The 12,043-nt window shown below is 40.5% G+C and overlaps 1 protein-coding gene across 1 annotated transcript in view; it reads left to right on the top strand.

Annotated features, from left to right (window-relative positions):
- LOC139382025 (annexin A4-like) overlaps window positions 1–9,504 on the top strand; it is a 28,286-nt gene extending 18,782 nt beyond the window's left edge. The window contains exons 11-15 of the mRNA XM_071125955.1: window positions 1,610–1,703; window positions 2,442–2,537; window positions 2,764–2,822; window positions 7,812–7,934; window positions 8,139–9,504. Coding sequence (XP_070982056.1) covers window positions 1,610–1,703; window positions 2,442–2,537; window positions 2,764–2,822; window positions 7,812–7,934; window positions 8,139–8,198 — 432 coding nt within the window. The 3' untranslated portion in view covers window positions 8,199–9,504. The remainder of the gene's footprint in view (window positions 1–1,609; window positions 1,704–2,441; window positions 2,538–2,763; window positions 2,823–7,811; window positions 7,935–8,138) is intronic.
- The last annotated feature ends 2,539 nt before the right edge of the window (window positions 9,505–12,043 follow it).

Here is a 12,043-nt window from a genome sequence, read left to right as displayed (position 1 = left end):
TAGAAACTGATCATGTTGTGTTGTGTGTTTAGAAACTGGTTATGTTGTGTGTTAGAAACTGATCATGTTATGTTGTGTGTTAGAAACTGATCATGTTATGTTGTGTGTTAGAAACTGATCCTGTTATGTTGTGTGTTAGAAACTGATCATGTTGTGTTGTGTGTTTAGAAACTGATCCTGTTATGTTGTGTGTTAGAAACTGATCCTGTTATGTTGTGTGTTAGAAACTGATCCTGTTATGTTGTGTGTTAGAAACTGATCATGTTGTGTTGTGTGTTTAGAAACTGATCCTGTTATGTTGTGTGTTAGAAACTGATCCTGTTATGTTGTGTGTTAGAAACTGATCCTGTTATGTTGTGTGTTTAGAAACTGGTCCTGTTATGTTGTGTGTTAGAAACTGATCCTGTTATGTTGTGTGTTTAGAAACTGGTCCTGTTATGTTGTGTGTTAGAAACTGATCCTGTTATGTTGTGTGTTAGAAACTGGTCCTGTTATGTTGTGTGTTAGAAACTGATCCTGTTATGTTGTGTGTTTAGAAACTGGTCCTGTTATGTTGTGTGTTAGAAACTGATCCTGTTATGTTGTGTGTTTAGAAACTGGTCCTGTTATGTTGTGTGTTAGAAACTGATCCTGTTGTGTGTTTAGAAACTGGTCCTGTTATGTTGTGTGTTAGAAACTGATCCTGTTATGTTGTGTGTTAGAAACTGGTCCTGTTATGTTGTGTGTTAGAAACTGATCCTGTTATGTTGTGTGTTTAGAAACTGGTCCTGTTATGTTGTGTGTTAGAAACTGATCCTGTTATGTTGTGTGTTTAGAAACTGGTCCTGTTATGTTGTGTGTTAGAAACTGATCCTGTTATGTTGTGTGTTAGAAACTGGTCCTGTTATGTTGTGTGTTAGAAACTGATCCTGTTATGTTGTGTGTTTAGAAACTGGTCCTGTTATGTTGTGTGTTAGAAACTGATCCTGTTATGTTGTGTGTTTAGAAACTGGTCCTGTTATGTTGTGTGTTAGAAACTGATCCTGTTATGTTGTGTGTTTAGAAACTGGTCCTGTTATGTTGTGTGTTAGAAACTGATCCTGTTATGTTGTGTGTTAGAAACTGGTCCTGTTATGTTGTGTGTTAGAAACTGATCCTGTTATGTTGTGTGTTTAGAAACTGGTCCTGTTATGTTGTGTGTTAGAAACTGATCCTGTTATGTTGTGTGTTTAGAAACTGGTCCTGTTATGTTGTGTGTTAGAAACTGATCCTGTTATGTTGTGTGTTAGAAACTGGTCCTGTTATGTTGTGTGTTAGAAACTGATCCTGTTATGTTGTGTGTTTAGAAACTGGTCCTGTTATGTTGTGTGTTAGAAACTGATCCTGTTATGTTGTGTGTTTAGAAACTGGTCCTGTTATGTTGTGTGTTAGAAACTGATCCTGTTATGTTGTGTGTTTAGAAACTGGTCCTGTTATGTTGTGTGTTAGAAACTGATCCTGTTATGTTGTGTGTTAGAAACTGGTCCTGTTATGTTGTGTGTTAGAAACTGATCCTGTTATGTTGTGTGTTTAGAAACTGGTCCTGTTATGTTGTGTGTTAGAAACTGATCCTGTTATGTTGTGTGTTTAGAAACTGTATGCTGCCGGGGAGAACAAAGTGGGGACGGATGAGTCCCAGTTCAACGCCATACTGTGTGCCAGGAGCAAACCCCACCTGAGAGCAGGTAGCTACCCATCCTGCAGTATCTGTGTTTATATTACCAAGTCAGTTCACTGTTCTGGCCGACAGGGTTGTAACCTTTCAGATATTGAGTGAGGTTGTTTCCTCATATCCTGTTTTTCTATGTCTATTATCTCAACACTATTTATACAAACATTTTATTCACTATATTAATGTATGTTAACTGGTTGTTCCAATGTCATAACAACCCTGCCCATGGCTCATTAGTATATTGGTATATTATATACTAAGTGGTTATAAAAATCATATGACATGTTTAACAACCATGCGTATGGTTATAACAACTCTACCTATGGTTATAACAACCTTAAAAAATCTAGTCAAAGTTTATTGGTCGTGTACACAGTTGTGGAGATGTTATCGCAGGTGCATCGAAATGTTTGTTTCTAGCTCCAACAATGCAGCAATATCTAGCAAATTACATGTTTTTTATTACATGATTATAGCAACCCGGCGCATGGTTCTAGCAACTCTGCCAATGGCTCATTAGTATGACAACCTTATTACATGTTTAACAACCCTGCCTATGGCTATAACAACCGTATTACATGTTATTACAACCCTGCCCATGGTTATAACAGCCATGGCTCAGTAGTATATTACATGTTATTATTACATGTTTACATGTTTATAACAACCCTGCCTACATTATAACCACCCTGCCTATGGCTATAACAACCGTATTACCTGTTATTACAACCCTTGCCATTGTTTCTGCTAGTGTTCCATGAGTACCAACAGATGTGTGGCAGAGACATCGTGAAGAGCATCTGCAGGGAGATGTCTGGAGACGTGGAGGACGGCATGGTGGCTGTTGGTAAGTTCAGAAATAACCATCTAGCACTTTTTGGATCTGAAATTCCTGTTGACTAATGAGTGTTTAAAATCATATGATTCAGTATCACACTGATTTGGTTTGTTTTGATATGCACAGTGTCTACATAGGGCTCTAAAGGAGGAATGGGTTGCCACTTGGGACTAAGCCAGTATGAAGGTTAGTCATGTCTCAACTCTATGAAGTAAAGCCTTGTCTTGTGTTGCAGTGAAATGCATCAGGAATACTCCTGAATACTTTGCAGAGAGGCTTCACAAGGCCATGGCGGTAAGGAAATAACTGTTTCTCACTCCGCTGATGGAAATGTTCTTCAACCGTGTTTACGGGTAGCCGCCATGAGACATTGTTTGTAGTCACTATCACTATAGTGTCTTAGACATATTTTCACACACACACTAGTGCTGAGCTATTAACCAACAACTAATTGACAGGGTTCAATTATTTGAATTCTATTTTATTTCATTTTTATCTTCTGTTTTTCTAGAGATAAATCAGATCCAGCCTGAACTGTGCGATGTAATGGGGAGTTGTTGACGCTCCTTCAAATGAGTGGATTCTGCTATTTCAGCCACACTCGTTGCTGTCAGGTGTATAAAATTGAGCACGCAGCCATGCAATCTCCATAGACAAACATTGGCAGCAGAATGAACTTACTGAAGAGCTCTGTGACTTTCAGCGTGGACCGTCATAGGATGCCACCTTTCCAACAAGTCAGTTCGTAAAATGTCTGTCCTGCTAGATCTGCCCCAGTCAACTGTAACTGCTGTTATTGTGAAGTGGAAATGTCTAGGAGCAACATAGGCTCAGTAGCAAAGTGGTAGGCCACACAAGCTCACAGAACGGGACCGTAGCGCATAAAAATTGTCTGTCCTCGGTTGCAACACTCACCACTGAGTTCCAAACTGCCGCTGGAAGCAACGTCAGCACAATAACTGTTAGTCAGGAGCTTTGTGAAATGGGTTTCCATGGCCGAGTAGCCACACACAAGCCTAAGATCACGATGTGCAATGTCAAGGGTCGGCTGGTTTAAAGCTCGCCACCATTGGACTCTGGAGCAGTGGAAACGGGTTCTCTGGAGTGTTGAATCACGTTTCATCATCTGGCAGTCCGACGGACGAATCTGGGTTTGGCGGATGCCAGGAGAACGCTACCTGCCCCAATGCATAGTGGCAACTGTAAAGTTTGGTGGATGAGGAATATAATGGCCTGTGGCTGTTTTTCATGGTTTGGGTTAGGCCCCTTAGATCCAGTGAAGGGAAATACACTGCTCAAAAAATAAAGGGAACACTTAAACAACACAATGCAATCCAAGTCAATCACACTTCTGTGAAATCAAATTGTCCACTTAGGAAGCAACACTGATTGACAATACATTTCACATGCTGTTGTGCAAATGGAATAGACAACAGGTGGAAATTATAGGCAATTAGCAAGACACCCCCAATAAAGGAGTGGTTCTGCAGGTGGTGACCACAGACCACTTCTCAGTTGCTATGCTTCCTGGCTGATGTTTTGGTCACTTTTGAATGCTGCCGGTGCTTTCACTCTAGTGGTAGCATGAGACGGAGTCTACAACCCACACAAGTGGCTCAGGTAGTGCAGCTCATCCAGGATGGCACATCAATGCGAGCTGTGGCAAGTAGGTTTGCTGTGTCTGTCAGCGTAGTGTCCAGAGCATGGAGGCGCTACCAGGAGACAGGCCAGTACATCAGGAGACATGGAGGAGGCCGTAGGAGGACAACAACCCAGCAGCAGGACCGCTACCTCCGCCTTTGTGCAAGGAGGAGCAGGAGGAGCACTGCCAGAGCCCTGCAAAATGACCTCCAGCAGGCCACAAATGTGCATGTGTTTGCTCAAACGGTCAGAAACAGACTCCATGAGGGTGGTAGAGGGCCCGACGTCCACAGGTGGGGGTTGTGCTTACAGCCCAACACCGTGCAGGACGTTTGGCATTTGCCAGAGAACACCAAGATTGGCAAATTCGCCACTGGCGCCTTGTGCTCTTCACAGATGAAAGCAGGTTTACACAGAGCACATGTGACAGACGTGACAGAGTCTGGAGACGCCGTGGAGAACATTCTGCTGCCTGCAACATCCTCCAGCATGACCGGTTTGGCCTGCACAGAGCCCTGACCTCAACCCCATCAAACACCTCTGGGATCAATTGGAACACCAATTGCGAGCCAGGCCTAATCACCCAACATCAGTTCTCGACCTCACTAATGCTCTTGTGGCTGAATAAGCAAGTCCCCACAGCAATGTTCCAACATCTAGTGGAAAGCCTTCCCAGAAGAATGGAGAATGTTATAGCAGCAAAGGGGGGGACCAACTCCATATTAATGCCCATGATTTTGGAATGAGATGTTCGATGAGCAGGTGTCCACGTACTTTTGCTCATGTAGTGTATCTCTACCTGAAAATATATGATCTAAGTGATTTAATAGTTGGTATTCAGCAGTCATAAAATTATGCCTTATTTACTTTGAAGAACTACAAAATAGTGATTTTTGTCAGACCGCATAGGCAGCAGTCAAATAAAACAAATGTAATATACACAACTTAAATATTTTTGTAAAAAAAATATGCTTAAGAAGCGATAGGTAGTAATGGGCAGTGACTACCATCATGGGACCCTTTAAAAAAAAAGTATTGTGTGTTACAGCATTCAACCCAATAATCAAAACCGAAATAGAAAACCGTGATTATTTTTTTATAATCGAACCGAAACCGAACCAAACTCAAACTCACTAACACACACACACACACACACACACACACACACACACACACACACACACACACACACACACACACACACACACACACACACACATTTAGACGCCGTAGTGATTTTTAAAGATTTAAATTTTTTATTTCACCTTTATTTAACCAGGTAGGCCAGTTGATAACAAGTTCTCATTTACAACTGCGACCTGGCCAAGATAAAGCAAAGCAGTGCGACACAAACATCACAGAGTTACACATGGGATAAACAAACGTACAGTCCATAACACAATAGAAAAATCTATATACAGTGTGTGCAAATGTAGTAAGATTAGGGAGGTAAGGCAATAAATAGGCCATAGTGGCGAAATAATTGCAATTTATCAGTTAAACACTGGAGTGATAGATGTGCAAGATTTAATGTTCAAGTAGAGATTCTGGGATGCAAAGGAGCAAAAAAAATAACAATATGGGGAGGAGGTAGTTGGGTGGGCTATTTACAGATGGGCTGTGTACAGGTGCAATGGTCCGTAAGCTGCTCTGACAGCTGATGCTTAAGGTTAGTGAGGGAGATATAAGACTCCAGCTTCAGTGATTTTTGCAATTAGTTCCAGTCAGCAGAGAACTGGAAGGAAAGGCAGCCAAAGGAAGAGTTGGCTTTGGGGATGACCGGTGAAATATACCTGCTGGAGCGCGGGCTGCTATGGTTGGGTGTTGCTATGGTTACCAGTGAGCTGAGATAAGGCAGGGCTTTACCTAGCAAAGACCCTTATAGATGACCTGGAGCCAGTGGGTTTGGCGACGAATATGAAGCGAGGGCCAGCCAACAACAGGTCGCAGTGGTGGGTAGTATATGGGGCTTTGGTGACAAAACGGATGGCACTGTGATAGACGACATCCAATTTGCTGAGTAGAGTGTTGGAGGCTATCTTGTAAATTACATTGCCGAAGTCAAGGATCGGTAGGATAGTTTTACAAGGGTATGTTTGGCAGCATGAGTGAAGGATGCTTTGTTGCGAAATAGGAAGCCGATTCTAGATTTAATTTTGGAGATGCTTAATGTGAGTCTGGAAGGAGAGTTTACAGTCTAACTAGACACCTAGGTATTTGTAGTTGTCCAAATATTCTAAGTCAGAGCCATCCTGAGTAGTGATGCTAGACAGGCGGGCGATTTGCGGGCAGCGATCGTTTGAAGAGCATGCATTTAGTTTTACTTGCATTTAAGAGCAGTTGGAGGCCACGGGAGGAGTGTTGTATGGCATTGAATCTCGTCTGGAGGTTTGTTAACACAGTGTCCAAAGAAGGGCCAGAAGTATACAGAATGGTGTCGTCTGCGTAGAGGTGGATCAGAGAATCACCAGCTGCAAGAGCAACATCATTGATGTATGCAGAGAAAAGAGTTGGCCCGAGAATTGAACCCTGTGGCACCCCATAGAGACTTCCAGAGCTCCAGACAACAGGCTCTCCGATTTGACACACTGAACTCTAACTGAGAAGTAGTTGGTGAACCAGACGAGGCAGTCATTTGAGAAACCAAGGCTGTTGAGTCTGCCGATAAGAATGCAGTGATTGACACGAGTCGAAAGCCTTGGCCAGGTCGATGAAGATGGCTGCACAGTATTATCTTTTATCGATGGCAGTTATGATATTGTTTAGAACCTTGAGCGTGGCTGAGGTGCACCCATGACCAGCTCGGAAACCAGATTGCATAGCGGAGAAGGTACGGTGGGATTCGAAATGGTCGGTGACTTTAGAAAGGCAGGGTAGGATAGATATTGGTCTGTAACAGTTTGGGTCTAGAGTGTCTCCCCCTTTGAAGAGGGGGATGACCGCGGCAGCTTTCCAATCTTTGGAATCAGAAGATACCAGAGGTTGAACAGGCTAGTAATAGGGGTGATTGAGACAACAAGTTATGTTTTAGGGCTAGTTCATGGGATGGCACCTACTGTGTTGACTGAAGAGTTCATGCTTATATTATGCTGATATTATGATGACATTTTGTGAAGTTTTGGACTTCGGTAAGGTTTTTTTCCAACTCTTCGGGCACATTTATTTTCTCGAGGCAAGCCGAAGTTGGTAGCCAAAGTCAGTAGCTGAAGTCTATGCCCCTTTGTTGGTGATTGGTTAACAGTAGGGATTCTTTAATAAAGTCTTTGTTGTCATTTAATTTAATGAGAGACGACTCGTTTTCATGCACATATTTTCACTGATAAATACTGCACCAAATATCTTAGTTAAATATAAAATTCCAGAAATAACAAAATCATTGACAGATTTCTTGAGTCATCTTGGATTAATTCTGACTATTTTGAAGTGTATACTGGCTACGGTGTATCAAAATGGACAAACGGTACTATTGTCGCTCTTTTCACATTTTTCAAGCGAATGTCTTTTAAGGGAGTTTGCGAGCACACTCATTCGGTTCGCCTAGCCGAGTTTGGCTTGGCGCCAGCCGGACTGAAGCATACCCCTCTTTGTGATATAAATCCTTTAATTCATATTTAGTATTGACTCTGTACTATGTGTTCCCAGGGGGCTGGGACCAAGGACAGGACTCTGATTCGGGTCATGGTGACTCGCTCTGAGGTGGACATGCTGGACATCAGACAGGTGTATCAGCAGACCTATGGGAAATCACTGTACACCGCCATCTCTGTATGTACCTTACACAAATAATCACTATGCTAAAATTATTTTATTGGAATCAATCCATTGATGTTATGCTATGGAGATGGATTGCTGCCAAAATTATGGAAATGAATGAATAATAATTCACAAGTTAAATTATATTCATTTCTTGGTTTATCTAATGGAGAATGATGCATTTAATACTGTTTTTTTTTTCTCACCATCTGATAGGGTGATACCTCTGGTGACTACAAGAAGATGCTGCTGAAGCTGTGTGGTGGAAGTGATTAGAGGGAAATTAAGACATCGTCTACATCAACCAGGACAGTGAAGTCATAGAATTAGAATGAGAATATTTCAATTCAGAGGTGCTATGGCCGTTCTATTTCTATGAGTGTGCTAGTCCATAAGAATGTGCCAGACACGATCCTATATCAACCTGTGATGCATGTCTTTATTTTAGCCTTACTTGTGTCTCACACTCCAATGCAACATGTCATTACTAACTACTAACACACACAACATAATGTACTAAACGATATATGCAAGATAAATATTTTCTTTGCTGCATATGCAATCAGTTATTGTGTAGTCTTGATACATTTTCACAGTGGTGGAAAAAGTCCCCAATTGTCACACTTGATTAAAAGTAAAGATCCCGTAATAGAAAAAGTATTTTTACTTAAGTACTTTACACCACTGCAATTTCAAACGTTTTTTTTATCATGATATGTGTAATCATATTTCATGTTATCAGTATCATTGTATACTAAAATACAGTACTATAATTTACAAATGATTAGCTTTCTGCCAAAAACTAAATATATATTAATATTTCTGGATGTTAAAGTCTTTGTGTAAACACGTGCAAATATTGTATGAGATTTAGATACTTAAGATATACAAAACGTTGTATCCTAGAGTTGTATTGCTGACTACTACTATATTCTATGCAAATTAGCACCTTGTTACATTTAGAATGAAAGCCAATAATAATGAAATATCAGTACACATTTTTCCCCCAATTTTTCTCTGTTAGTGACACCTTTTATTAATGTAGCCAATTTTCCATTGCTTGTTTCCCAGATATAAACACAATGTTGCCTTTTATGCTGCAGACCCAAAACCCGCCATGGCATGCAAACTCTTTCAATGTTATACCATCTATTTTGAAAGCTATTTAGTTCCACACAAGTCAATATTTGTTTCTCATGTAATCTTTCATTGCCATTTTTACCATAATTTGAATGTAAGTAATTGTGCAAATGTTTGCCAAAAGTGAAACATTTATTCATTACATATACATCTATCTATAACCGGTATACATGTAGTAAAATGTTATGCCAGTAGAGAGCAGGTTTTATACACAAGTGAAATTGGCAATGGATCCACTGAGACATGGTAACTGGAAAATTATAAATTCTGGCTCGGTATATAGCTATTATATTAATACCACTTTTGTTACTTGTCACAATGGCCCAAAAGTGCTGCCTTTGTATGTACAAACTAACGTTTATAATCATTTTATTGTTGTAATGTTCATCTACAGGCTTATAACGGCATCCTTCGTGTCAATTAAAATATTTTGACTAACTCATTTTCTGTTTCAATAATTGGATTTTTGTCCTTCATATTCATATCATTGATTGTCATAGCCTGAGTGCTATTAAGCCAACTCCTTTACACTCATAGGCTGGACAAGGACAACATTGAAGATGGAGAGAGCACAAAAAGACTTGGGACCAGGCAATGACTCATTTCTCTACTGAGAGACATTTAATAACTTCTTAAATAGTAATTTCCCTATTAGACAGCTGTTTAACACAACAATGATAATTTGCATTTCAAAGGCCTGTTTCATTTCCACCGTGGCCAGATAATGAACCTACGCAGACACATCGAAGTCAAGCTGACAGTCCATCCCTCTTCAGAGACAAGATTTACCTCACCTTACCTACAGTCAAAGGTGGAAATGAAAAGGCTCATATGAAAGTACCCTCTCTGCATGGGCCTTCCTCTCTTATCTGAGAGGGGAAATTAAATAATGTCTCAAATGGCATCCTATTCCCTTTATAGTGCGCTACTTTTGACCAATGCCCATCGAATAGGGTGCCAATTGGGACTTGAGAAAAAGGTTGGTTTGCGTTAGAGTTCACTGCCACACCAGATAGTGGTTTTAGCACAGCAGAGAGCTTTAGCTGGGCTGCTAAAAGTGGATGAAATGGAGGATGAGAGAAATTTAAAGGCAATGTTCCAATTACTTCCCCCCCGCCTCTCTTTTCCTATCTTTCTCTCTTCCCTCCCTTATTTACCCTAATTTTACCAGGTAAGTTGACTGAGAACACATTATTTTACAGCAATGACCCGGGGAAGAGTTTCAGAGGGGATGAATGAGCCAATTTGGAAGCTGTGGTTGATTTGGTGGCCATAATGGTATGATTGGTGTGAAAGATTGGGGATTTAGCCAAGGCACCGGGGTTAACACCCCTACTCTTATGATAAGTGAATGAAGCTTTTCTCATGCAGCTGTAATAATTTTAACATATGTTGTCTAGGCTTCTTGTATCATAGCGTCACAGACTTATAAATTACATATCAAAGAGACTATTTTGAAGCTGGATTTACCTGCAATGATTGTGGTTCTCACCCACCGTAGTTGACTTATTGTAAGTCACTGTATAAATCTGACGTCCCAAAAAATATAATTTTACACATTTTGTATGTGTAAAAAGGCTCTAAGAGCATCTTCTAATGACTCAAATGTCAATAATATCCAGGAAAAATAGGAACCAAATCTTTATGTTTGAGCGTTAGCTTAGTGTTACTACTAAATTACCCTTCACTTTGTAAATCCATGTGATCCTTTCTTCATCAAATATAAAGGTCAAAGGTAAATTAGGAGCAAAGCGGGAAAGTCCGACCACTTCCTTGTACTGTTGTTACAGAGTTACACTTGATGAATTATTAACACGTATTTTAGTACCAGGAAAATATTTAAGCCTTTCTAATCATCATGCCCTTTACACAGCTTGAACTCATACACCTATACTGTCTATGGTGTGCACATATAGTCATTTCCAGCTGTCTATCAGAGAGAATGACCGAATGTCCCATATTGGCTGGCAGTGGGGGAATCTACATTTGGCTTGCTGTTTAAATGCTCCCATAGAGTCATGATGATCAATAATATGTCCATGCGTCATCAGAACTGAACTGGTGCAGTCAAACCAGGGCTACTTTTAACCAGAGCTGCTGTCAAGGTCAGACCACCATGTACTGATGGACTGACTCACTGGGTCTTTTTCCCCCTGGGACTGTCTCTACTACTGTATATTGTACTCATAAGGGAGGTTGGGGCAGGTTGTCTGTCTCTCATCTGATCCATACCATTCCATGTTCAATTCATGTAGAAAGGGTCCGGGGAGACAATTCAGACTGAAATGATTTGACTACTGACCTGATTTGACTACTGACCAGAGTTTGGATCAATTCCATTTCAATTTTTGTCAATTCAGAAAGTATTTACTGAGTATTTACATCCAGTTATGGGGATAGACAGTTGCAATATGCTGTCACTCACAGGAGTTGATAGGAGTGGAATTCATCCAGTCAGTTGATATGGAATGAGTGAACATTCTGCCCAAGTGACATTTGGTTGCCATGGATGTAGTAATCCCTGTTTAACTCTCAATCCTCCATGGAAAATGAAGGATTAGAAGAATAACACATAATGAGATAGCAGATTTCCCGATGCAGTGAAACTCACCCATTTAATCCTGGATTTTTGGCATGTATAGCCTACCCTTTCAATCATGCTACCTCTGATGAACTAAACAAGTAAATTATTTTGATGTATTACAATAAAATCCTTTTGTATCCAATTGTATCTATACCTTGAGTCGATGGGATGTTTCAGCCCCCTTAAGTGTGTTTGTGTGTGTGTGTGTGTGTGTGTGTGTGCATGTGTGCACCATGTGCATTTCAAGTTCAATTGAATTATAATTGACAGTAGAAGACTACTATAGCATTCAATAGCAACCCTCACACCCCTTATGTAGGTACTGTATGTTCTGTGACAGTTATGTTCAAGGAATTTACATATTTTCACAAAATTCCGATCAGCTCTGTATGGATTT

The sequence above is a fragment of the Oncorhynchus clarkii genome, chromosome 23 (genome assembly GCF_045791955.1).
Source record: "Oncorhynchus clarkii lewisi isolate Uvic-CL-2024 chromosome 23, UVic_Ocla_1.0, whole genome shotgun sequence".
In the NCBI taxonomy this organism is placed as follows: domain Eukaryota; kingdom Metazoa; phylum Chordata; class Actinopteri; order Salmoniformes; family Salmonidae; genus Oncorhynchus; species Oncorhynchus clarkii.
Note: the sequence above shows the minus strand (reverse complement) of the source record. Positions and strands in the feature narration are given on the sequence as shown.